Source organism: Paramisgurnus dabryanus, chromosome 9 (assembly GCF_030506205.2).
Source record: "Paramisgurnus dabryanus chromosome 9, PD_genome_1.1, whole genome shotgun sequence".
Classification (NCBI taxonomy): domain Eukaryota; kingdom Metazoa; phylum Chordata; class Actinopteri; order Cypriniformes; family Cobitidae; genus Paramisgurnus; species Paramisgurnus dabryanus.
In genome coordinates, this window is record NC_133345.1 from 7,691,282 (window position 1) to 7,718,146 (window position 26,865).

A 26,865-nucleotide genomic window follows, 5' to 3' on the forward strand; every position below is an offset into this window, starting at 1 on the left:
ATCCTGTCACCTTCGCCCGTGAGGACTTACGCCCCCTGCCGAGTGCTAGCGGCATGGTTTCCTTTGGGTCCGGTGACAACTTGGAGATGATGTCATCCTCTGAGGAGTTGGAGGATTGGGCGGCTTCGGATGACGCGTCCTCACGACTCTGAGCTCATCCGCATCTTGACGCAAGCTACGGCGGAGCTCAATATCAAGTGGTCGCCGCCGTCAGAGCCTCAACTCAGCCGGTTGGACGAGTGGTTTCTGCAGCCCGGGCGCCGTCAATCATCCCGCCAACGGCAGGCGCCGTTTTTCCCTGAGGTTCACCAGGAGCTCACCAAATCCTGGCGTGCTCCCCACTCCACCCGAGCTCAGAGCGCCGTCTCCCACGTCCTCTCCGTAGTGGACGGCGCCGACGAACACGGCTACTCTAAGATGCCGCCGCTCGAGGAAACTGTCGCCGCCCATCTCTGCCCGTCTTCAGCCGGCGGATGGAGGGCTAAGTTGAACCATCCGTCGAAGCCCTGTCGCCTGACATCGACCCTGGCGTCGAAATCCTACGCCGCCGACGGACACGCTGCATCCGCTCTCCATACGATGGCGGTACTGCAGGTATACCAGGCAAAACTCCTCCGTGACATGGACGAGTCAGGTCCGGACCCGTCGACCTTTCAAAACCTGCGCAGCGCGACTGATCTGGCCCTTCGCGCCACTAAAGTCGCCACTCAGGCTGTAGGAAGAGCCATGGCCAGCCTGGTTGTTCTGGAGAGACATCTGTGGCTGAACTTGACGGAAATCAAGGACACGGACCGGGTTGCCCTTCTTGACTCGCCCGTGTCACCGTCGGGGCTCTTCGGCTCCGCTGTGGAGGGGTTCACCCAGCGCTTCACTGAGGCACAGAAATCGTCGCAGGCTATGCGGCATTTTCTACCGAAACGATCTGCCTCAGCGTCTGAGACCGGCCGCCCAAAACCGCCGCCAACTCAACGCCCTAAGCCAGCACCAGCTCAGCCCCAGCCGAGAGCTGAACCGGAGGTCAAGCGCCAGCGTCCTGCACGACCGGCTGGCCCGCCTCGACGCCGCGGTCCCCGTCCTAGGATTACGCTGGACCCGACGCCGGCACCGCCTCCCTGAAGAGAGTCTGAGGAGGAAAAGAGGCTCTGGTCCCGCTTCGGCCGGCCCGCCCTCGAAAGTTCTGCGTGTTTCAGTCCCCTCGGGCGCTGGACACACCCTCGCTGTAACAGCGAAACACAAATTTTTACCTTTTCACAAAAAGAGCAAATTTCCTCCTCTGTACACACAAACACACACACACGGCTTAACGTCCATAAGCATATCGACGCTCGCCGTCAAATTTCACGTTTGGCAATCCACCCCCGGTATGCCGGGCTGGATTCTAAACGTAATCCAACACGGTTATTCACTTCAATTCGCCCGGAGACCACCCCGGTTTCGCGGCGTTCTCTACACCACTGTCCCAGACGATCGTATACAGATCCTCAGGGAAGAGGTGCGTTCTTTATTACTAAAAGACGCGATAGAGACGGTCCCGGCGGATCAAAGCGAATCAGGCTTTTACAGTCGTTATTTTCTCGTTCCAAAGAAAGACGGCGGCCTCAGACCGATATTGGATCTACGCGTTTTGAATCGCACTCTTGCCAAACGGCCGTTCAAAATGCTTACAGCCAGACGAATCATGGCGTTAATTCGACCGGGCGATTGGTTCATATCAGTGGATCTGAAAGACGCTTACTTTCACATTCCGATAGCGCCACGTCACAGGCCGTTCCTAAGATTCGCGTTCGACGGGACAGCATACCAGTACAAAGTTCTGCCCTTCGGATTATCTCTGGCACCACGCACATTTACCAAATGTGCGGATGCGGCTCTCGCCCCTCTCAGACAGAGCGGCATCCGCATATTGAATTACCTCGACGATTGGCTTATTCTGGCACAGTCAGAGAGGGAAATTACTGCGCACAAGACCGTTGTACTCCAGCATTTGGAGAATTTGGGGTTCAAAATCAACCTCCAGAAGAGTTTGCTCACCCCCACGCAGCGAATCACGTTCTTAGGCACGACGCTCGACTCATTAAAGATGCGGGCATGGCTTACACAGGAACGCGCGCTCACGGTCAGACGCGAGGCGGCATCGTTCAAAGCGGGTTCACATCTCCCTCTCAAACGATTCCAGAAAATGCTGGGTCTGATGGCAGCAGCATCCCCACTAATACCGTTGGGAATGCTGTTCATGAGGCCGCTTCAGTTTTGGTTGAAAGCGAAAGTTCCGCCCCGTGCTTGGTTGTCGGGCCGCTTATTAATCAAAATCACGTACAGCTGCGTGAAAGCGCTTTCGATATGGACATCCCCTCACCTTTTCCTCTCGGGCACGGAGCTCGGCTCCGTGAGCAGGAGGAAAGTGGTGACTACGGATGCGTCTGCGACGGGTTGGGGCGCTCACTGCGACGGCGAGCTCGCCTTCGGTGCGTGGAACAACCAGTTGTCTCAGCTACATATCAACCACCTCGAGATGTGGGCGGTTATCTTAGCGCTACGACACTTTCGACCGAAACTCCAACATCAACACGTTCTAGTGCGGTCGGACAGTATGACGGTGGTTTCGTTCATAAACCACCAAGGAGGGCTGAGATCTCGCTCCCTATCCAGGCTGGCGAAACGGCTTTTATTATGGGCTCACGCGAACGTACGTTCGTTAAAAGCGACTCACGTACCGGGTGTAGCCAATACGGGTGCAGACATTCTCTCGCGCAACGGTCCGCCGCCGGGAGAATGGAGACTGCATCCTCAGACGGTCGAGAGAATATGGACCGTCTTCGGCCGGGCGGAGATCGATCTGTTTGCATCAGACGAGAACGCGCATTGCCCGATCTTCTTCTCGAGACATCACGATGCCCTGTCGCAAGCATGGCCGGCGTGTCTTCTGTATGCTTTTCCTCCGGTGGCCCTGTTACCACAGGTCCTTCAGAGGATAAGAGAGACGAAATGCGCGATAATTCTGGTCGCTCCGTTTTGGCACAATCAACCGTGGCTCCCCGACCTATGGCAGCTGAAAACATCAGCACCATGGCCAGTACCGCTGAGGAAAGACCTCCTATCTCAGGCGAGAGGGACGATATGGCATCCACAGCCGGAGCTATGGAATCTACACGTTTGGTCTCTGAACGGCAACCTTCACGCCTTTCAGGACGAGTGTTAAATACTCTAACTGAAGCTAGGGCCCCATCTACCAGGCGCCTTTACGCTCAAAAGTGGTCTATCTTTTCTGATTGGTGCACGACGAAAGACTTAAACCCAAACACCTGTGAAGTGGAGCATATTCTCTCCTTTCTGCAGGAAATGCTGGACAGCGGTCGCGCGCCCTCGACGCTTAAAGTGTATGTGGCGGCGATAACGGCGAATCACGCCCTTATCGCCGGTCGCACCGTGGGAAAACATGATCTAATCATTAAATTCCTCAGAGGCGCTCGCAGACTACACCCACCGCGACCTAACACGGTCCCGTCTTGGGATCTGTCCACGGTCCTGAAAGCGCTGCGCGGTCCCCCTTTCGAGCCCCTCGAGCAGGCTGACCTGCGCGCTCTCTCGTTTAAAAACCGCTCTCCTCCTGGCGTTGGCATCGGTTAAACGAGTGGGCGATTTACACGCGTTTTCAATTGACCCGTCGTGTCTGGAATTCGGTCCTAACGATAGCAAAGTGATCCTTAGACCGAGAGCGGGATACATTCCTAAAGTTTTGACCACGCCATTTAGAGTTCAGGTGGTTTCACTTCTCGCCCTTCCAACGGCGGACGGCGAACAAACCCCGAACACGCTCTGCCCCGTCAGAGCGTTAAGAATATACACGGACCGTTCTGCCTCATACCGCAAGTCAGATCAGCTGTTCGTAAGCTTCGCACAACATTCCTTAGGTATGCCGCTCACTAAACAGAGGCTATCTAAATGGATCGTCGAAGCCATTGCTTTGGCTTACGCCTCCCTGAATGAACATTGTCCAGTTGGTTTAAAAGCTCACTCCACGAGGGGTATGGCTTCATCTTGGGCTTGGTCTACGGGGATTTCTATCGTTGACATTTGTAACGCGGCCGGCTGGTCCTCGCCGTCTACGTTTGTCAGATTTTATAGCCTGGATGTCCCTGCCTTACAAGCACAGGTCTTATCGGCTTAATGATTCACGCGATTGCGTTTCTGTATGCCTTCACGGTGCGTTGCTAGCTCACCGTCATGGCTACCTATTAATAAATCATGCACAGCTCGCGGCGCGCTCAGGGAACCCGCCGTCTCGTGCTCTATTGTATATGCATCATGGTGCGTTTAGAAACTTCACTGTATGCGTATTACTGTCTCATATATGGTGCTTACACTTGCGCTCGCTAGAGCTATGTATATGCTGGGTTAGGGCCACTTGCAGTGTCTCTCCGGTAAGGGCACCTCAGTCCGTTGTGTATGCACGGCGGGATGGGATTACGTTCCCCCATAGCGTCAGCAAACTGACGCAATGCGAAGTGAACCGTATTGAAAGGGAACGCTTAGGTTACTCATGTAACCCCGGTTCCCTGAAATAACGGGAACGAAGCATTGCGTTGCTGGCCGTGCTACAAACGTCTACGCAGCGAGTGTTATTCGGCTGCGCGCTTCAGTCGAATAATAATGAGCTCTTGACGTATTTCACCGGCTTATATAGGGACGTGTGCCACGCCCCCGCGCGGGCTCAAACGTCATTGGTCTGTATTTTCTACAGACGTTAACCAATAGGCTTCAATCACGGAGTAAACAGGAGTTTCCCCCATAGCGTCAGCAAACTGACGCAATGCTTCGTTCCCGTTATTTCAGGGAACCGGGGTTAAATGAGTAACCTAAGCGTTCTTGCTCCGGCTTTAACTTGTGTATATTCGGCAGTTTTGCAACAACGGACCGAATAGCTTTTCTCACGTCTTTCTCCGCTGCCATTACTGAACTACAACTCAAACTGACGCACGACCTCAACGTCATTGTTCTTAGCCACCCCCATCTGTTCGCTGATTGGTCCTGCAGATTTTTGCAGGAGAAAACGAAACTCTATAGAGAAATCCCAGACGTACTGCTGAAGCGAAATGAAAAATAAGCGGAAGCACGTAGGAGGGCGGAGCCAGACTAGCATTCTATGCCATCAAAGGCAAATTTAAACAAACAGACATTCCTGCTACAGTTTGGTGTAAAATATTTGATAGTGTAATAATGCCCATAGCTCTGTACGGTTGTGAGGTTTGGGGTCCACAATGCCTAACAGATTACTCCAAATGGGACAAACATCCAATGGAATCCCTGCATGCTGAATTCTGTAGAAATATTTTAAGAGTTCAGAGAAGAACACCTACTAATGCATGCAGGGCTGAATTAGGCAGATATCCCCTAATAATACACATCCAAAAACGCTCCCTTAAATTCTGGTCACACTTAAACTCAAGTCCCCCGAACACACTTCAATATGAAGCCCTTAAAACTCAAGAGAAGAGACCTAAAACCAGTCCCATCTGTCAACTGGCTCTAAAACTCCAGACCAGCACTAATGAACGCAAACAAACCACAATAAACCAAATCATTAAAGAAAGTCAAACTTTATATTTGGATCATTGGGATAATGAAAGTAAAAACCAAAGTAAACTAGAATGTTATCGGGCACTAAACAGAAAATACAGTCTGTCAGAATATCTCTCCACAGTTAGAGATGTAAAGCAGAGACGAATCCTCACTAAATATAGACTCAGTGATCACAGTCTGGCAATAGAGAAAGGCCGACATAGACAAACATGGCTCCCAAAAGAAGAGCGAATCTGTGTCCATTGTGACAGTGGTGAGATCGAGACAGAGACACACTTTCTCCTTTACTGTGGTAAATATAAAGAGCTTAGAGAAAAACACTTTGACAAAATCTCAAAGCTCATACCAGAGTTTCATAGCTCTTCAGATTCAGATCAAATGAAGATGTTACTGGGGGAAGACAGACACCCATCAGCTGCTGCTAAATTCATTTATCAGTTGCACACCATCAGAAATAATCCACAGCCCTGATCTTGTACAGTATTTTTATTTTACCTCTCATCTGCCCCCATAAATGTACATTTGTATACTTCATATGTTTATATTTCAAAGTCTACTTTATATTGTAAATATCCTCTGATTCTATTTTATTTTGCAGTAGTACTTCATCCATCACCCAGCACCTTAGCTTAATTGCACCTTAATGTTTGTTAATATTGTGTTATTGTATGTTTCTCGTTTTATGTATAATGCTTTGGCAATATTGTAAGTGACACAATCATGCCAATAAAGTTCTTTAAATTGAAAATTGAATTGAAAATTGAATTGAGAGAGAGAGAGAGAGAGAGAGGAGAGAGAGAGAGAGAGAGAGAGAGAGAGAGAGAGAGAGAGAGAGAGAGAGAGAGAGAGAGAGAGAGAGAGAGAGAGAGAGAGAGAGAGAGAGAGAGAGAGAGAGAGAGAGACTTTTGACTTTTAACTCCCTTTATTTAATCATTAGAAAAAACATATCCATTCACACTAAATCACAGCTGGAAAACAAATAAAATGTACATGACACATTGATTGACCCAATCAAAGTTTACCAGTTAAAAATTAGTGTTCCATCCTCACCAAGGGATGTTAAAGCCCCATTTACACACCATTTAAACTCAAATTCTGGAAGATTTTTTGTCAACTGAAAAAAACTTGTGCTCCACAACAACCCTGGACTCCACCAAAGCCATAAACAGCTGAAGAAGGTTCACATTTGTTCCATCATTTGCTAGCTTACGAGACTTCCAAATTGCTAACTTCCCTTGACCCGTTAAAAAGTTTGCCACAGTACATTGCTTCATAAGCGCCCTTGAGTATTTACAACCGAAAATGAAGTGCATCATGTCAAAAACAAAACCCAAATCATTAAGAATTTTTCCCAGAACAGAAAACAGTGGTAGCAATCTGGTGCATTCAGAGAAGACATGAAAAACAGTTTCAGGAAAACCACAGAACAAGCATTTAGGCAAAACATTTGAATTAAATTTCGAGACATGAGTGTTAGTAGGTAAGATACAATGTAAAATCCTCCACTGTAAGTCCCCAGAACGCTTAGGCAGAGGGCCTTTATAAAAAAGTCTCCAAGAAGGCAAAAAATTAGAGGGAGCCTGCAAATAGGCCCTCCATTTGGAGTCCTCTCTGTTCATGATTCCTTGGGAAAACCTGACTTTGACACAAGTCTGATAGAGTATATCCTTCCCAGCCTCATTAAGGGCAAATCCTTCCAAGTACTTAAAAGTGAGCAGTTTCGTATCCCGCTCACCATCCAGAGAAACATTTGGAGACACAGTCAGTATTGGGAAAAAACTATCATATGAGCCTTTAAACAATACACTCTCTAAAAAAGAGAGAAGGGTTGCTGGGAAAGCAGTTTTCAGCTCACCCAGGATCTGTTCCACCATCCTTACAGATTTAAAGCCTGTTTGGCTACAGATAGACTCAGCTGTCCTCCATGACTTGGAAGGAAGGCAGATTAGATCAGCTATGGTAGATACCCCTTTTTCCAAAAAGATGCTGACAACAGTTTTAGACTTGCATGTGAAACCACTTAAAAGAGGGTTAAAAAACAGAGGTTCATTAACACCAAAGTGCAAATCGTCACGTCTGTGGATATTAAACACTGACCAAGAAGCCAAAATAGAGCCATAAAAATTAATATTGAAGGGAAAAACCTTACCATACTCAGACATTAAAAATAATTGCTTGTCCAGCCCCAACCCACCAAAAGATCTGAGAAGGGCAAGACCCAGAGACACCCACGGGGTAAACCCTGGTGAGAACAGTAGCTTCTGAACAGCCTTTAGTCTCAGGGCTTCAACTTTAGCAACCAAATTAATCAACCCTTGACCGCCCTCATTCACTGGCAAATAAAGAGTCGCCGGAGGGACCCAATGAAACCCATCCCAAAAAAAATTTACAAACACCTTCTGTAAACGAACAAGCAGATCCTTAGGTGGGTCAAGTACATTCACTCTGTGCCACATCATTGAAGCTGCCAGATTATTGACCACTAAAACCCTTCCTCTGAAGGAAAGTTTGGGTAGAATCCACTCCCATTTGCGTAAGCGTCCAGTCACTTTTTCAAAAACGCCATCCCAATTTTTCCTCATGTACCTCTCTGTTCCTAGAAAGACGCCTAGAATCTTAAGGCCCTCCTGACTCCATACACAGCGTTGGGGGAGAGCCGGGGGCCCTCCATCTTCCCAAACTCCCAGTGAGAGGGCTGCACTCTTCTCCCAATTAATGCGGGAGGAAGAAGCTTTCTGAAAGATCTCAAGTGAATTTTCCAGTTCTTTCACATCTTTTGAAGACCTTATAAGAACCGTAACGTCATCCGCATAAGCAGTAAGCTTGACAGACACAGATTCTGCACTGCGAGGACATACTATAGATAAGCCACTCAGATTGTTCCTCAGACGGACCAGAAATGGTTCAATGGTGATAGCATACAAAATGCCGGAGAGACCACACCCTTGCCTTATACCCCTACCCACTTTAAAGGGTTTAGTAAGGGAACCATTGATTTTGAGCATACTAAAAATGTCTGTATACAGCAGCTTAACATAGTTAATGAAAGAAGTACCAAAACCAAAAGCTTTAAGACTTTTTAGAAGAAAACCATGGTCCACACGGTCAAAAGCCTTCTCCTGATCTAAGGAAACAAGGCCGACGTCCAAGGTGTGCATTTTGGCGTATGAAATCAAGTCTCGGGCTAGAAACAGATTATCAAAAATTGTACGACTGGGAATACAATAAGACTGATCTGCATGGATCACAGAGGAGATGCAAAGTTTAATCCTGTTCGTTAAGGTCTTTGAAAAAATTTTGTAATCCGTTCCAAGTAACGAAACCGGTCTCCAGCACTTGATGTCCTCTAGATCCCCTTTTTTTGGAAGTAAGGTGATTACCGCCCTTCTAAAACTTACTGGTAAAAGACCATTCTCAATACTCTCCTTAAAAACGAGTAGTAAGTCATTCCCAATGATAGTCCAAAAACGCTTGTAGAAATCCGCATTTAATCCATCAAGGCCAGGAGCTTTACCGGGTGACAATTCCTGTACCGCTGAAGATATCTCCCCCAAAGTAAGTGGCATGTCAAGCAAGGACTGATCTCTCTTAGAAAGCTGAGGTAGATCCTGGAGGAGTAAATTAACCATCTCTTCTTCACAGTGGTCAGCAGTGTAGAGCTCCTCATAAAAAGACCGTGCATACGAAAGTATCCGATGACTCTCAGTAGTTCTCCCCCCCTCAGGAAGTTTTAGACAGCCCAGAATTCTCTTGTCCACAGTTTTCTTTTCAAGTTTGAAGAAAAAGGAGGTAGGAGCGTCCATGCTATTAGCTGATAAAAATTTTGCACGGGTCAATACCTCCTGTGCCCTCTCCTCCAAAAGGTTCCGTAATAGAAACTTATTCCGCTCCAGAGCCCCATTTACATCTGCACCGTCCCCCTCATTGCTGAGGTGTAAAATCTCCTGCTCCAGCTGCATCATTGTGTTATCCAGATTATTCCTACAGTAGGCAGAGTAGTTTTGACAGAAAAGTTTAATGTGGACTTTGCCAATGTCCCACCATTGACTTAAGGACTTATATTGACATTTCCTCTCTCTCCAAAACTCCCAGAAAGAAGTGAAAGAAAGCACAAAGGCCTGATCTAATAGCAGTCTATTATTAAACTTCCAATAAGGTTGCTTATAGGTTTTCTCAGCAGAGACAACATCAACCAAGAGAAGGTGATGGTCAGACAAAGCAGTCGGAGTAATGGAACTGTTAAAAAACTTCTCCCTCATACATTTTTGTACATAAAATCTGTCCAATCTGGCCCCAGATATCATATTAGAATTAATTTTCACCCAAGTGTATTGTCTAGCTAAGGGAAAAGACTCCCTCCAGACATCTACCAGATCATGATACATAACAAGTGATCTAAGCACATCAGAAGATGAGCTATGGGGTTCAGAATGATTCCTATCTAAAACATGGTTGAGTGTACAGTTAAAATCACCAGCCAACACAATAATCCTATTACTCTGGACTACGTTAATAGCATCCTTAAGCTTTTCAAAAAACACTATCCGTTCAGCCCCAACATTGGGCGCATACACGTTTAAAAAAGAGAAATCAGAGCCCCGAAGTGTCACATCCACTCTAATCAATCTACCGGGAACCACTTCAGTAATATTCACAGGCAAATCTTTAAACTCAGGGGCCAGCAAGATGGCAACACCTGCGCTTAGGCTGGTGCCATGACTCAAAAAAACCTGCCCCTTCCAATCACACAACCACTGTACATGATTTTGAACATCAGTGTGTGTTTCTTGTAAAAACACTACACTGGCACATTTTAAAGAAACATAGTCAAAAAGACTAGCTCTTTTAACAGCATCACGGCACCCGTTAATATTTAAAGAGCAAAACCTCAGCGGTGCCATAGAGAAATAAGTACTAAACCCACACAGTAAAAAGAATCCGAAAAAGTATCTCAGAAAAAATATGTCCATAATTACTTCTTAGTTTTTAAAACACTTCTGACACTGCTCATAAACTTCTTGAGACGGTATCGCTTAGGTTTGTCAAGTTCATCTAGAGAGGCGCTTCTCATTGCCGTTGAACATGAAATCAAAAACAGTTTCAAATCCGGAAAATAATTTTCAATCTTTGGCTTGCGAAGACCCTTCGTTGTATCCAAAAAAAGAGTAATCTCTTTAACAGAATAAAGTTTTGACTTACCGGAGGCAGACTCGTGATCCATCACATCGTAATCACACATTTCCATATCATCAAACTCTTTATCAGAATCCTCATTCAATAATTTGGCATCCACAAATTCCTGGGATGAAAAATCCTCTTGACTTTGAGAAATCGAATCGTCAGTAATATTATCCGTCAGCGTTTGATCATCAGCATTAGGCTGGTCGACATCAGATGCCGCCTGCCGCATCAACAGCGGCCCCGCGTCTGTCCGCGGGACAGCGGGCGTGTGACTCGGCCCGGCTACCTCCTCAGCAGGCTCCTCCGAGCGAACTTTGGAGGCCTCCGGCACCGGCCTCCCTTCGGGCGTCTCCAGCGCGGGAGTCTCTCCGGCCCGCTGGGGTTTCTCTACCACAACTGCCGCAGTAACAACCGCACCTTCGGCCCTCCCACTGTTATCCGCAACCACAGCCGAGGCCACCGGATTGTTCTGATTCGGACAAGATTGTCTGACATGTCCAAATTCACCACACACGAAACATTTCATAGAATCTGATGTAATAAAAATGGTATAGTCTTTCCCATCGAGTTTCAATTTAGCAGAGAGATTTATGGAATCATACTGATTATTCAAAATCACGAAAGTCTGCCTCCGAAAAGACATCACATGCTTTAAGTCGGGGTTTTTGCAACCAAGTGGAATCATCTTAATCGGGCTTATCATTTTGCCGTACCTTAGGAGTAATAATTCCAACATTTCATTCTTTATAAAAGGCGGAACATTGGAAAATACAACCTTTTTAGACGGACTTGACAAAGGCAACACCGGGACAAAAGTATTGTTAATAGTTATGCCTGATTCTATCAAATCGTCAACCATACGACTGTCAGTGAGGAAAAAAACGATAGCTTTATTCATTCGTGAGGCAGATTGAATATTTCCTCCACCAATTACTGTACTTACAGCTATCAAACAGTCCTCTACTGAAACATCAGCATCAGGCATGCATTTACAGCCATGCCTGGGGGTGAGAAACGAGGGGTCTCTCGCTTCCGACCCCATCCTTTCCCCCCGCTGACCGAAGTGCGGGAAACCACAAAAACACTAATCCTGCAACTAGCAACGAAAAGTAGCCAGAAAGGAAGAAAAGTTTGCATCAACAAAGCAGCGCTCTCACTCACGCCAAACAGCTCCGTCCGCACTCGCTCCCAGCATGCACTCACACAGAGAGAGAGAGAGAGAGAGAGAGAGAGAGAGAGAGAGAGAGAGGCGGAGCTCTGCTGCATCTCAGGATTAATTGGAAGAGAGGCCGAGATGTTTAAAATAAGCAACTCTCTGACACACTTAGAGAGCTCAAGAGGAGAGGGAACAGAAATAGAGCTCGAATCAGGCCGATTCAAGCTTAACACACAAATACAAAAAGACCTACACACAGACACACCAAACACACACTCATTACAATTTCTCTTTAAGCGTGTGTGTGTGTAGGTACCTTCTGCGCAATAGCAATGAGCTCCTTCTAAGCTGCTGGTACAAGTTGCTCCATTCCTGCAGGGTCCAGAAACACAATGATCCACCAAAGACTGACAGCGATCTCCCTCAAAACCTGAAACACAACACACATACACAGTAATGTATTATAATCTCAACTAAACTATAAATAAAGATGGTGCTAAAAAGCTTGTCATCATAAAGGGGACCATTTTTAGCCCTACAGAGCACCTATATAGCACCTTTGTAGAACCATAAGTGGTGCTAAAGCACAATTATAGCACCACTTATGGTTCATTATAAAACGGTTAGTTCCAATCCTTGATTCTGATTGGTCAATAGGTGTGCTTTATTCACAATAAAACACTGCTATGACCACTTCACCCAACGGTTGTATTTAATATCACTGCGCCCTTAGCAACACCCTTAGCAACACTTAAACATATAATGAGACAAAGTCTGAGAGCAGTTTGTTGTTTTTATTTGAGCTTCCATGTTGTTGTTTGCATTCAGGGACTATTTTTTCTAGCGGAAGGAATGCTTTTATTGATTTAACTTCATGAAAGTTGCAATAATTTTTTTTTTACTTTAATATTGTGTGGTAACCGTTTTATAAAAGCAATAAGGTACTCGAGGCAAGTGCTGTATCGTGAATAAGTAACGGCTGAAGGGGTTGCAGGCACTCCGCTTTGCGTCGTGCCTAACAACGCTCTTCAGCCGTTACTTATTCACGATACAGCACAGCCTCTCATACCTTATTGCTTAAACATAGCACAATATGGTTTTACACAGGAGCTGCACAATTCTAGATAGGTGCGGTTTAAGGCCGGGGTATACCTTTTTTCCGTGTCCGCACAGCTTTCCAAGTATACTCCCCGCGGCTAAATGCGGATGGGCGCGTTTGACACTATACCCAATACAAATGCTTTCTTATTCAAATGATTACTCTAACAGGCCGTCAGGGCAGCACTGATTTGGCGACATTTACAGTACATTAAAACTTCAGGATAGGTGTAGAAAAGTAGCTGATCCACCATTGCAAACACAGTTTAGAACAAACAAGAAGACAACAAAGAACAGGAATCAAAACATTATGTTAACCAACATGCTCCACAGCTTTCTGTGCTTGGAGGAAGTAAAAATTTAAGAAGAAAAACGATAGTGTGTGTGCACATGCTGTCTATTTCCTTTGTATAATTGTTTGTAGTGGAGTGTCCTGTTTAAATATTTTCACGCGCATGCGCTGTTGCTCGCGGACTGTACGCGCACTGTCCGCGCGGTCTCAAATTTTGGCCTTTCACGCGGACGGTGCGCTACGGACGACCGCGGACCCTCCTGATGATGAAAATTACGTCATGCGGACGGCGCGCATACACGGACGTCCCTAGTATACTTTCGGCTTTAGTACTAAAAATGGTTCCCCTATAATTACAGTGAACCACTTTTTGTTCTACTTAGCACCATTTTTTTAGGGTGCATTAGAATGTATAAGCATGTGCAATTTCTTAAGGCATCATGCATAAATATGTTTGTTTTTGTTCAGTATCATGCCTTACACCAGTGGCAGCTCGTGACTGCTCATCCAAGGGGGGAAAATTCAAAATAAGTGTTCGGAGTGTCATGTGTGTGTTGCTTGCGTTTTCTAAATATGTGTTTGTTGTGTCACGTGAACCATGTGCTGCGCGTCTGCAGCAGGCACTTATTTTGACAAGACACGTGATGCACATAGGATCACTCAACGCGCAGAACACATATTTTGAAATAAGGGACCACACACATGATGGGCTACATACATGTTGTGACAAACTTCGCATCGGGCGCCCTCGAAAAAAGAAGTCAACGGCTGCGCCTGCCTTATATCACACAACTTTCTCTGCATTTTCATGTTTATTTCATGTCATTAAAACACTACTTTCACTTTAAGTCATTTTTAACTAAATGCTGGGTAAATATTGGACAGAACACATTTTGGGTTATAAATAAACCTATTCTGGGTTGTTGTTAACCCAACCATGAGTTGAAACCACACACCATTGCATTAAAACAAACCAGCATACACTGTAAAAACAAGATATTTTTATGCTGGTTTAACTCAGTGGTCTCCAAACTTGCCCACACAGAGTCTGTGAGGTGCCCGCCAAAGCACATTCTATTAATAGTCTCAATTGTAATAATTATTAATTACATATTTTTTATATGAGCTTCTTTTATGTATGTTAACATTTTAAACAATGATTAAACATATCAACAAGTAAAATAAAGTAAAATCAACAAGTATAAAAAAGTTGGAGTAGACTATATCAAAAAGTAGCCCTCCAGATTGTTTTATCTATTGTGGTAGCCCTTGTTCACAAAAAGGTTGGAGACCCCCTGCTAAACAAACGTAATGTTTTATGCTACGTCAAATCGTTTTTTAAGTTATGTGAACTATTCACAGTCAAAACACAGTTCAAGTACGTTGAATTGTCTTGCAAAACCAAGTTTTAACTTCATGCTGCATTTTTTTTACAGTGTGAGTTTATTTAATAACCAAACATGTGTTCTGTCCAAAATTTACCCAGCATTGGGTTAAAAATAACCCAGCAGAATAGAATGTTAGGAAAAACCTGGCTTACAAAACAGACCCACAAGCTGTAGTCCTTCATTCAGTGAAAAACATTAAAAACATTAAAATAATGACTTTAACAAACAATTTCCATTAAAAAACCACCTTGAATCAATCAGCAGCTAATGAACAACATTTCTGCTCTCATTTCTTCTTCATAATCCTCTTACAAAAATGGACTGAATCTCTCTCTCTCTCTCTCTCTCTCTCTCTCTCTCTCTCTCTCTCTCTCTCTCTCTCTCTCTCTCTCTCTCTCTCTCTCTCTCTCTCATCTCTGCATTTAAAACAGCATATATGCTAAAAGCTCTGTGCCCTACACAAGGTGATCTGCCATTATTCTCTGTTATCCACTTGTAAACAGGGACACATTCGGGACAGCACACACATCCACAAACACACACACACAAAGACATTGTGTGTGTTAGTGGCAGGTGTATGAGAGTATAAATACATGCAGATTATTCATAAGAGGATTTCTTTGTTAACAAATGCTTTTCTCCACAATCATGTTAACCATTAATTAACTTTTATATGTTAATATTTTGAATATTATTAATCTGTTCAAAGGAATAAATCACATCGTGAATGATTTAGTTTTTTGAATGTGCACTTTTGATGTTTGTGTAGATTTTCAACTAGAGAATATATAAGCGATGTTGTTTTTAAATGCTAATTTCCATTAAGGGAGAAGATAACATGAAAATAGCTGTGTATTACTGATAACACAGCCTCATCTCAAGTACTGTGAGTCATCTTGAAATGTATAGTTTAGGAGTAACAAATAATTTAGATATTTATATACAAAATTAATAACATTTTCTTCTTGCTTGAACTTTGTGTCTTGGCTTAAAGCCGGTAGGAAATAAGTTTTCCTCATGGAAATATATAAAATCAATATTTCGTGTCAATATATTTACTCATGTGGCAATTACCCGTATAATAAGCGAGATAATGTGCCAGCCAGCCGGTTGTTATCTCAAATAAATCCCTTCAGGGTGATTCAAGCAACAACTGACTGGCTGTATCCAATCATAAATGTAATTAAATGGTTATTTTATTTTTATATTTTATGTTAAGGATGCAAATGCTATTCTGTACATGACAATAATGCTAAAACTACAAACAACTAACTGAAACATTATTCCAATCACAACAAATACACAAAGTATTACAAAAGAAAATGTACACTATCAGAAAAAATGGTACAAAATCTGTCAGTGGGACAGTACCCTTTAAAAAGTCCTAATATGTAACAGATATGTACCTTTGAGGTACTAATATGCACCTGTCATAGGTACAAAATGTGTACTTTTTGAAAGTGTACCACCCCACTGACAACTTTGTATGTTAATTCTAACCATTTAGAAAGCATGCACATGGTATTTAACTTGCAATTTAAGCGAAATAGATATATATATATATTTTTTTTTTTAAACCAACACATTAATATATAGAGACAAATTAAAAGATATTTCTATTAAAAATAAAAATAAAGCCTAATTTTAAAAGTAATTTAACATTGCATATCAGACTTATTTAATTTTTAGATATCATCAAATGATGTGCATTGTTTATCAAATAATACTCCTGTTGACTATATCGGTGCTAAGTCATTGAGACGCAAATAGTCCCACACAAGTGCACACACACCTGGTTGGCAGGTACAGGTGTAATTTTGTCCTTCATCTCTCTGCCTGAGATCAGCACAGGAGGCGTTATTTTCACAGGGATTTATGTGGCATGCGTCAAACTCCTCACAGAAGATTCCAGTATACCCATCTTCACACTGGCAGTAAAACGTGTCCTATATTTCACATTTAAACACACACAATCAAATCACAGAAAACACACAAATTCAACAAAGGTAACTATATATTGCGTTTTGGAAGCAAAACAAAAAACAACAATACTAACAAAACCACACGTCAATGGAGAGTTTATTTATTCAACTTCCTTATGATGTATAAATCTCTATTTAAAAATTGACCTTTATGACTGGTTTTGTGGTGCAGGGTGACATATGAGGAGAAATACAGAATAATGTCATTATAAAAGGTCATTACCACAGAGACTTGGGTGATGCATTTCCCTTTCCCAGAGCATTGTGGGTCACTGAAACCACTGCCGGGTTCCATGCAGTTATTGGTTTTAACCATAAGGTGAAGCCTCAAAGTGACCTCTGGCCCGGAGGATGTGCCAACGTGCAGCACACCTACATCAAAAAAGAAAAAAGAATATGTTTAAATATAACCACGCAATCAAATCAGAAAACAAATGCATTGACCCAATTTGTTTTTCTTTTCATTTTTTATTTATTATTTTAACGCCATGCCAGTTTTTATATTATTATTTTATTGGAGAGAGTCGGGTTTAATTAATAAAAATAAAACCATAAAACTATAACTTTATCTTGAAAGTCAGACAGACAGTAACAGTACTAAACTATACAAATCTAAACTATATTTAAACGAAACTAAATTTATGCAAAATTGGCTTGTTTCAACCCATTGTTGGGTCATATTCAAAGATTTTCTTGTTTAATTTAACCGAACGGCTGGGTTTGTCCCTAAACCGTTCTTTGTTGTTATTTGTTCAAACCTATGAATAACAGTTTCTTTTTTTGGTTCAAGCTCTTATATGTGATGCCATCAAGTACTCATAAATAAGCACACAGAGGTAAACAGCCATGTACATGCACACAAGCACACACACAAACAAACACAAACAAAGAGTGCAGTGCCTCAAGGACAGATCATCATGATGAGAATGATGCTGAGGCTGAAGATGTTTGGCTCACAGAACCAGACAAGGTCAAAATGAAAGACTCGCATCACTCATGCACCCACAACAGCACCTCTATACACAAATTCAGAAGCACAAATGAACCAAACTGAATCGAAAACAGTTTAGCACAAAGAGCATTTAAAAGGCAAAGCCACAAATTAAATATAATACAGCATGTAGATGTGGTAATTCATGATTGTTTTCTGTTTATAATTTCCTCCATGTTACAAAACTGTGATCTCAATATGTGTAAACCACCTGTGCATTTTCTTATGTTTTCATATACACTAAAACGTATAGTATCGATGTGTTGCCAGGACTAATATGTTTATTATTTATATATTAACAGCTTTACATATGGACAGATTTGTATTCCTATTCATAAATATTAAAGTGGACCTATTTCATTGCTAAACAATAACTTTATTTTGTGTATTTAGTTAAAAAACACATTCTTTTCCACATACCTCACATTTTTGTAGCTCCAGATTTACTGCTTTCCTCAAATACATTGATTTTGTACAAAACTCATCTTTTTGAAAAGCGCTGGGTCCCTGATTGGCCAGCTAATCTGTACGTTGTGATTGGCCTGAATTGATTACCTCTGACGTCAGCTGGAAATGTGACACTTTTTACCATGTTTGAAAGATTCGCTCACAATGCAATGCTGGCAAGGTTAGCTTACAGGCTCAGAGTCAAAGGGAGGAATTATGATAATTTCGTAAACGCGTCATCGTTTACTTTGGGGTTTGTACCTTTTGCATATCGTTAACATGTACTAATACACACTTACCAAAGGAAATGTAAAATTGTGAATCGGACAATAGCTCTTTAAAACGCGGGCATTGCCATTTTTTTTTAAGGGCCGTTCACAATATAACGATAACTATAACGTTAACTATAACTATATTAGCGTCCACATCATCGAACGATGATGATACATTTATGCTAATTCGCTCACACGCACAGCACTTGCGCAAATCGCTTTTTCCTTTAATATTGCATATATTTCTTGTAATAAAAACTTTTGCAATTGTTTAACTTTACATGTCACTGAATATGTAAATATGCTGTTCGTGTTGCATTTACACAGAAGAACCAGCAGATATCCTCAACACGCTGCGTTTCGCGTAACTCTAATGCTGCGTTTACACCAGCCACAGTAGTGGCGACAAGCGTGGGTGATTTACATGTTAAGCCAATGCAAAGATGCGATTACACGCGTATTATTATCCTGCGGTAAGCGCGGTAGGCACGGTGCGTTTCGCACGAATTGAATGTGAACTTCGGCGGATTTCCGCGCTGCGTTAAACAATCAGGACCTTGCTGTAGTAGTGACGTGACTACAGGAAGTGAGTCGGAAAAGCACCTCCCATGACGCGAACTTCCGTGTGAATTTCTCGAATGACTAGAATTTCACGCGTGGCTTTCACGCGCGAAGGAAGAGAGTGAACTCAAATGTTCAAGCATCCAACTATGCGCAGCTGGTGTAAACGCAACATAATAGTTTGTGTAATCTCTTACCTTTTGGTGTAGTTAATGTAGTAGAATAAAAAGCATTACGTAGTCAGTTTCACAGCAACTGCATCAGCGCTGGATACCTGAGGTAATTTTATGTTTTAGACCTTAGCAATGAGCTTAACTGTCATTTCAAGTGTGCGTGCACTTGATGTTTAAATAAATTTGATTGGCTGTCAATGGTTTATCGTTCATCAGGTGGGGAAATATCGCTCAGAAAGTGATCCCAACGATTTTGTCCATTGTATTTTTATCGTTATAGTTGTGGTGTGAACTCCGCTATTCTCTTTAATATAAAACGATATTAAAACTATATTTTTTATATTTATAGTTATCGTTATAATGTGAACGGCCCTTTACTCTTATTAATGACATGATTTTATCAGTATTTTCTGACTTTAACTTTTTTGTAATTATTTCACCAAATTGTAATATTTTTTTTTTTTTTTTTGCCATGACACACAAAAGCAGTTTTCTCCTATGCAGCAATAATTATACCAAAACATAACATAAATTCACAAAAAATGCTAATGTTATATATTCACTGTAATCCACATCTTTAAAATTCACACGGTTGCAAGAAACGGTTCCAAATTCACCCCTTTATCCAGTGATATTGATCCCAGTTCTCATCAACGCCCATAGGATTAGGGTGGTAAGATGATTGAAAGAAAATTTTACAGCAATCTTTATGGTATAAAAGATTTGTAAATGTTTTACGTTTGGTAGCTGTAAAAAATAGTTGCAAATACATCTACATGCTTCTATTTAAACATACAAAAAAGTATGTTTTTGAAAGTAACATATTAACAGTGAGACCAGTACAGTACATGGACCTTAGATACAGTACATGGACTTACTGATGAAGTAGTTGTGTCCGAATGGCAGTGACTGGTCGGGTAGAACCAGGCCATCTGAACTCTGCTGAAACCACATGATTGTACCATCTGCAACCGAGCACTGCTGATATCCAGCCTCGCCTACACGCCACAACACAGCAGACCTGCTCACATTGCCCACCAGTCTACAGAGAGAAAGAAAGATCTTCAATAATTCCTTCCTTGAAATCATCAAAAAACCTCTTTATGAAATGTGGAATTCTTCCTGCATGGAAAGAATTACACGTATCTGCTCTTGAGAAATAAAAGATGAAAGTTGCCACTTCTATCAATCTAGCACAAGTTCAAAGGCAAATAGACATAAAAAGCCCATAACCATTTTCTATCGTTTCTTATTCTCATTCCCCAGCATTCAATGACATGAGGAAGATTCTTACTTCAAAGCTGTTTCCTCTGCGATCTCCATTGCAATGGTCATCATGCCAGCAGACTCACCTCCAGCGGTACTCACACATTCAGCCTCATGAGTGATCTACAACACACAGATGACTTATGCAATGTCTGATGTGGCATTATACACATTTTTACGAACACACACTTTGTCTAAATTAGCTTATGCATGCTAACGCACACCTGCTCACCTGTTGATCCTTCCACAATATCTCCACCACCTTCTGAGCTGGCTTGGGTTGCCATGGTTCCAGAGTGGGCGGAGCTTGAGTTGTGGTGGGGACTGTGGTTGGCTGAAAAACTTGAGTGGTGGTTGCGGGCGTGGCGGGCGTGGCATGTTCCGGCACGATGCTCTCGGCGATGTCCCAGGTAGACTCGGACAGGTCAAAGGTCAAGGTCGGCAGGTCACAATGTACCCCGCCGTAACCCTGGCTACACTCGCATGCGAACCCTTCTCCCTCGCCGTCCTGGCTACAGTTGCCATGGAGACAGGGGCTGCTGGCGCAGGGATCTGCAAAAAACTGCAAGCAATAAAAAACAACAGGAATGAGATGTGAGAAGCGCATGATGATAAACCTTTCGGTCTTGTCACACTGGATAGCAAGCAAAGATTACAGTATTGGTTTCAAGCAATTATCTGTTGAGAAAACAGAATTGATTTGAGAAAGGAAACTGCAAGCAATTCATATACAACAAAGGATAATTATCAGGAATGTGAACACTGCTGTTTAATAAAAACTATTATACAAGTTATAAAGCCCAATAAAATAAATTGAGAATTACATTATCTTAAATAAGGTTCAATTAGGTTTAATTGGTCTATTTTCCCATGTGATTTGGCAGGCTGATGCATTCTTCTCCAGTCATAAACACGCATACTATATAAACAAAATTACTCTTTACACAAAGCTATACAGAATAATAAACACAATTTAAAGAAAATTAGATCCTACTTAATCAGGAGTCATGCGATATTAAATACAATGCATAAAATTGGGTGAGATTGACCAGAACACTTTTCTCTCCTGCACACTAAGTTTATACAACAGCACAATTTGAATGCAATGTGCTAATAATCAGGTAATTATTTAATGGTAGTGTGTACTATTTTGATGTTTTTTTTATTTATAAATGTTTCAGCAATCTGATAAAAAAGAGCCAGTGATCTGAAAAGAGCAAAGTCTAATTTAATGTGGTTTTGTGGCAATTAAACACAATTAAAGGATGTGTTTGTACAAAATTACAGTGAATTTACTATCAATTTGCTATTGTCTCTTCTTTGACAAGACTAAATGATTAAATGAATTAGTTATCTTTAATTTGACTTGCAGCAAATAAAAGTGCCTTTACTAATGGCATATACACATTATTTTATGAATAAGGCTGACACGTGGTTGAATCCCAGCATGCATTTAGTATTTAAAGATTTTGGGAGTAGTGGAAACAGCACCTTCACTGTCAGGAAAAAAGGTACAAAACTGTAGCATTTTTGTCACTGGGGTGGTACCGGGTGTGCCTCATAAGTCTTGAAAGTGAAGCCTCTGGCTCTTTGATCGCCCCCTGGTGGCTGGCTGCAGTACAAGCCATAACCCCGCCCTCTCCATTTAAATGAATGCGACTTTGCTCTAAATAAAAAAAAATGTACACTTCCAATAAAAGTTTCCGAAAGATGGTTTTGGTCCTTTCAGGTAGTTGATATCACGCTGATATATGTTCAAGTGTTCATTTTTGTGATAAGTTTCATTTTAGCTAGTAATTTGATGCTATAGAAACGGGGCGTGTTGTTAAGATTGGCGTGGTTGAATTGGTTGAGCGAGCGTTTGGGTGGAAGTTTGATATCGCGGCTCCGCCTCTGGCTCCACGGACGATTCCTTCTGCGCATGCCTTGGCTCCAAACTGACGTTTTTACGTAACATGGCGGCGACCATCTGACATTTTTGGCTTCAATTCGTTACAATGGAGGGAGGTGACGTCGCGTTGTCCATCTTTTTTTTTACAGTCTATGGGTGGTACCCGGTTCATTTTGTACCTAAATGGATATACATCACACTAAAATGTTGTACCTTTTGGGGTACAGTATTATACCCAACAGACCTATTGTGTACCTTAAGGAAAATTTTTGTACCAGTGAAATTTTAGGGATACAAGACAATTGATAGTACCTTTAAAGGTACACAGTAGATTCTTAAAGGGATAGTTCACCACAAAATGAAAGTTTTGTCATCATTTACTCACCCTCATGTTGTTCAAAACCTGTATAAATGTCTTTGTTTTGATGATACAAGATACTTTGAGAAAAGTTGTAACCAAATCTTTCGTGGACCCCATAGTAGAAAAAAAGTGAATGGGGTCCACAAACGGATTGGTTACACACATTTCTCAAAATATCTGCCTTTGTGTTCATCAGAACAAAAAAAAATTATGTGGGTTTGTAACAACATGAGAGAGAGTAAATGATGATAGAATATTCATTTTTGGGTGAACTTTCCCTTTAAGGTACAGAAAGGAATGCCAAAATGTACAACATTGTATTATGTCAAGTTTACCTGTAAAGGTACAAAATGGAACCTTAGGGCAGGGGTTCTCAAACTTTTTCGGCATGCGCCCCACCTTGTGTATGGGGCTCCCCTGGCACAATCTTGGGTACCACCCCAACGACAGAAAAGGCACAAACCTTTTTTCTGACAGTGTTGTATTGTAAACTTATCAATAAGTTTTTGTACTATTCTGAGTGATCTAAACATAGCAACAAGTTTCACAATTTGCCAAAACCAGTAATCCAGTCCAAAAGAGCCAAAATAAAGAAAACTGCCTGTTTCTCTGTATGTACGAGTTTAAGAAAGAACACAGAAAGAACACAATGTTCCTGATATATATCCAATCTTGCTGACCCACTGTCATCTGTAGGTCTATTAATAGAGAAAGTGTGTGAGCGTGAGAGACTGTATGTCTCCGTAGGAGAGAGGGGAAGAGAGAGAGAGAGAGAGAGAGAGAGAGGAGTTTTTCCCTTATCTATTGTTGTACTAATATGTATTCTTTGAGTTGGAAAATTGACTTTTTATGAGAAAAGTAATATTTTTTTAATTCTGAAAGTACACACACACATACACATACAGTATAGCATCAAAGACTAGTTATTAAATGGAAGTATATGATTGGCTCATAGCCAACAAACATCATAGAAATCTCTGAATGAATACCAACCACAACCAGCCAGTAATGTAGATATAGGACACAAAGTCTGCAGTGCTTAAGGATACATATGCAGTGGGATGAGTCAGAATCACATCTTTGTTGTATAGCAGCTTGTTGTATAGCACATTCATAAGAAATGCCACCAGTTTATTTAGCAAGATGAGGTCAAATCAGTTTGGAAAACCGATGAATAATAAAATGGCTTATTTGTGACTCAAACAAGGTAAGGCCAATAAGCGACTGTAGGGTGATTGTTTCCTCTCTATGAGATGAGATTATTAGAATGCCTTTTTTTCCAGAAAATCTTGAGGGGGTACAGTGCATTACCTTCCCACACTCTCAGAAAAAAAGTTTTAAAAGTTGTCACTGTGAGGGTACCTTTTTAAAAGCTCCTAATATGGCAACAAATACTAAAGCAATACTTCATCCAGAATGATGATTATTAACTCGCCCTCATGTTGTTCCAAACCCACATGCTGATATTTTTCTGTGAAAACTGTTGAATCACTTCAACCATATATGTCAAGCTCCAAAAGAAATAATTCACATTTTGTGGTCTGGATAAGGGGTAATAATGACAACGTTTGTGTCTGGTTGAATTATTCCTAAAAGATGAAAGCTTTGAAGAAGCAATGGTCAGTCCAGCTCTGGCATTAATATTAATGTGTTCCCATTGGCTGCCTAACAAGCTGAAATCAAAGCCAAAAGACCAAAGAGAAAAGAAACAAAGCACACGGCCGTTAAATAAGCATCCCTTGTGATCATAAGCCCACTAACCAAATCTATCTCAAGTATGTCACACCAACGTCTTGTAGTTATCCATTTTTTATGACTCAGACATATCTGATCTGCATAAGGCTATAGCAGCTTCTCAAGGCTCATGACTTATAAAAAATAATTTCAGTTCTTATTTCTCACTTTTGTAGGAAAAGTAACCAAACACAGTATCATCATATCATCCTAAATGCCTGGACAAATATTAAAGCTTAAATACAGTCTGAATGAAGAATACAAGCCTGGCCTAGGGAAATGGCACATTGAGTGACATCACAATGACTTCAAGGGTTTCTCTAACCAATCACGCCGTAGCTTGTGAGTACCGTCATCCAATCACACATCAGCTTCCTTTGTAGCTGCATTGAGGGGAATGTAAATGAGCGCTTTGACGTCATAGCACAGCCACAGAGGTTTTGACTCGGCTAAGGTTGAGGAAAGGACGATGCTCTCCGACACACGGCTCAGAACAGAGAAGGACGCATTTACACACTTCTCAAATATTGTGTTTCATCCAATAAAATTTAGACTCCTTTACCCACCTCTGCGCACACCTGCAAAGTGTCACCTGTTAGTTTGCAAAATGATCACCTTGCACATGGACACATATACATGGCAAACAAAGTCATACAGTATTTCTGTTGATCTCTGTGCTGATCCTGCAATTCATTTGTGTGATTTAGGTCACAGGCCTAAACTGTGTCTATGCGACACTCTCAGAAATAAAGGTAGAAAAGTTGTCACTGGGACAGTACCCTTTCAAAAAGGTACACTTGTGCAAATTAGTACTTTAAAGATACATATTGGCAGTTCAGAGATACATACGTGTACCTAAATGGCACATATTAGGACCTTTTTTTAAGGGTACTGCCCCAGTGACAGCTTTGTATCTTTATTTTTGACAGTGTACTCAGATTAGGCTTCGTTACCATAACTGAAAATAGTCATTTAAATATGTATGTAAGTATGCTTATGCATATCTATATGTCTGTCTGGCCTAAATCTGTAATTTTAAACAACATATATTTCAGATTGGAGCATCACATGTCTACAATGCACCAACGGTTAAAGGAACAGTGCACTTTAATATCAAATAATCTCTCTTAATTTTCTCACCTTCATGCCAGATGTATATGAAGAAAATAATTTTTAAATAAAATTCTGTAATGTTATCTTCAAAAATGGGTGCCAAAATGGCGAAGCTCCAAAAAGCACACTCATATTATGTCTTCTAAAGTGAAACAATGTTTGTGTGGGAAAACAATACATATATTTAGTTTATTTAGAAATTGAAGATATCTACTGGAGTCATGGGATTACTTTAATGATGAATGGATGCGTTGCCATGTTTGCTTCCATATAAGCAGATAACATGCCAGAATTTTATATAAATGAATTGTGTTCAACTGAAGATAAGTAAATCCAAAGGCAGAAGTGAATTATGAATGCAATATTCCTTTACCTTTTAACAAATAACGGTGTTACTGTTTTGCAAAAACCTGTCATAAAATGGTTGTAAGGACAACACTTGCAATATGGATCAAAAGTCATGATATGAGAAAAATATTGGTTGCATTGATTATATAAAATACAACGCTAAAAAAGCAGGAGATACAGCGACATCTTTACCTCATATACACACACACACACACGCACGCACACAGCCTCCTCTCCTATCTGTTGCCACAGCAACGCAGCACTCTCCTGCACATCGCATCGATGGCACAAGCTCCTACAGACCTTTTGACAAACACACACACGCAAGACCTATACCGAACTTAAAATATAACATAACCGGTAAGTAAAAACACAAACTCTCTCACCTCACAATTCTGTCCGGTAAAACCCAGGCCACAGATACAAGTATAAGACCAGACATCAGATTGCATCTGGGTGCTCTCCTCAATCTCTCCTACCCGACTACAGATGCCCCCGTTCAGACAGGGTCTGCCCTCACATGGGTCCGGCGTTGCGCTGAAGGCCTCAGTAGGACTGGGGCTTGGCGTTAGAGGTGTCCCAAGTCCCCCCCTCACACCGAAGATGAGGAGGACAGGAAGTATACAGCACTGCATGAGAGCGGTACAGATGTGCCGGAGTGCCTTTTCTTTTCACAAATGTTCTGCCTTCGTTCCCTTAATTGTCTCGTTCTTGTCCTGTTCTACGTATGCTGGCACAGAGCAGCTGTATGGAGTTGCCTGAAGCTTGGCTGTGTACGAGAGAGGCAATTTGTTGGAGTGTAGGCTGAAGGAGGGAGAGAGGGAGATAGAGATGGAGAGAGGAGGGGAGGGCACTTGTTCGTAGTGACGACAGGTGATGATGCTTACATATTCCACCTTTCTCAGGAATGTATGCATGTTATTTTAATGTATATTGTTTTTGAATAATGATTATTAGTTTAATATACTGATTTGAAGTAATCACCTTCAAAATTTTAAACTTGGACATTCTTCACATGAAACAGCACATTC

General features: G+C 41.9%; 1 protein-coding gene across 1 annotated transcript in view; it reads right to left on the reverse strand.

The window, feature by feature from the left end:
- dner (delta/notch-like EGF repeat containing) overlaps positions 1–26,657 on the reverse strand; it is a 48,397-nt gene extending 21,740 nt beyond the window's left edge. Inside the window, exons 1-7 of the mRNA XM_065282887.2 lie at positions 26,221–26,657; positions 20,620–20,949; positions 20,416–20,510; positions 20,000–20,163; positions 16,901–17,049; positions 16,488–16,641; positions 12,234–12,347 (exon numbers count right to left, since the gene is read on the reverse strand). Coding sequence (XP_065138959.1) covers positions 12,234–12,347; positions 16,488–16,641; positions 16,901–17,049; positions 20,000–20,163; positions 20,416–20,510; positions 20,620–20,949; positions 26,221–26,469 — 1,255 coding nt within the window. The 5' untranslated portion in view covers positions 26,470–26,657. The remainder of the gene's footprint in view (positions 1–12,233; positions 12,348–16,487; positions 16,642–16,900; positions 17,050–19,999; positions 20,164–20,415; positions 20,511–20,619; positions 20,950–26,220) is intronic.
- Positions 26,658–26,865: the final 208 nt, after the last annotated feature.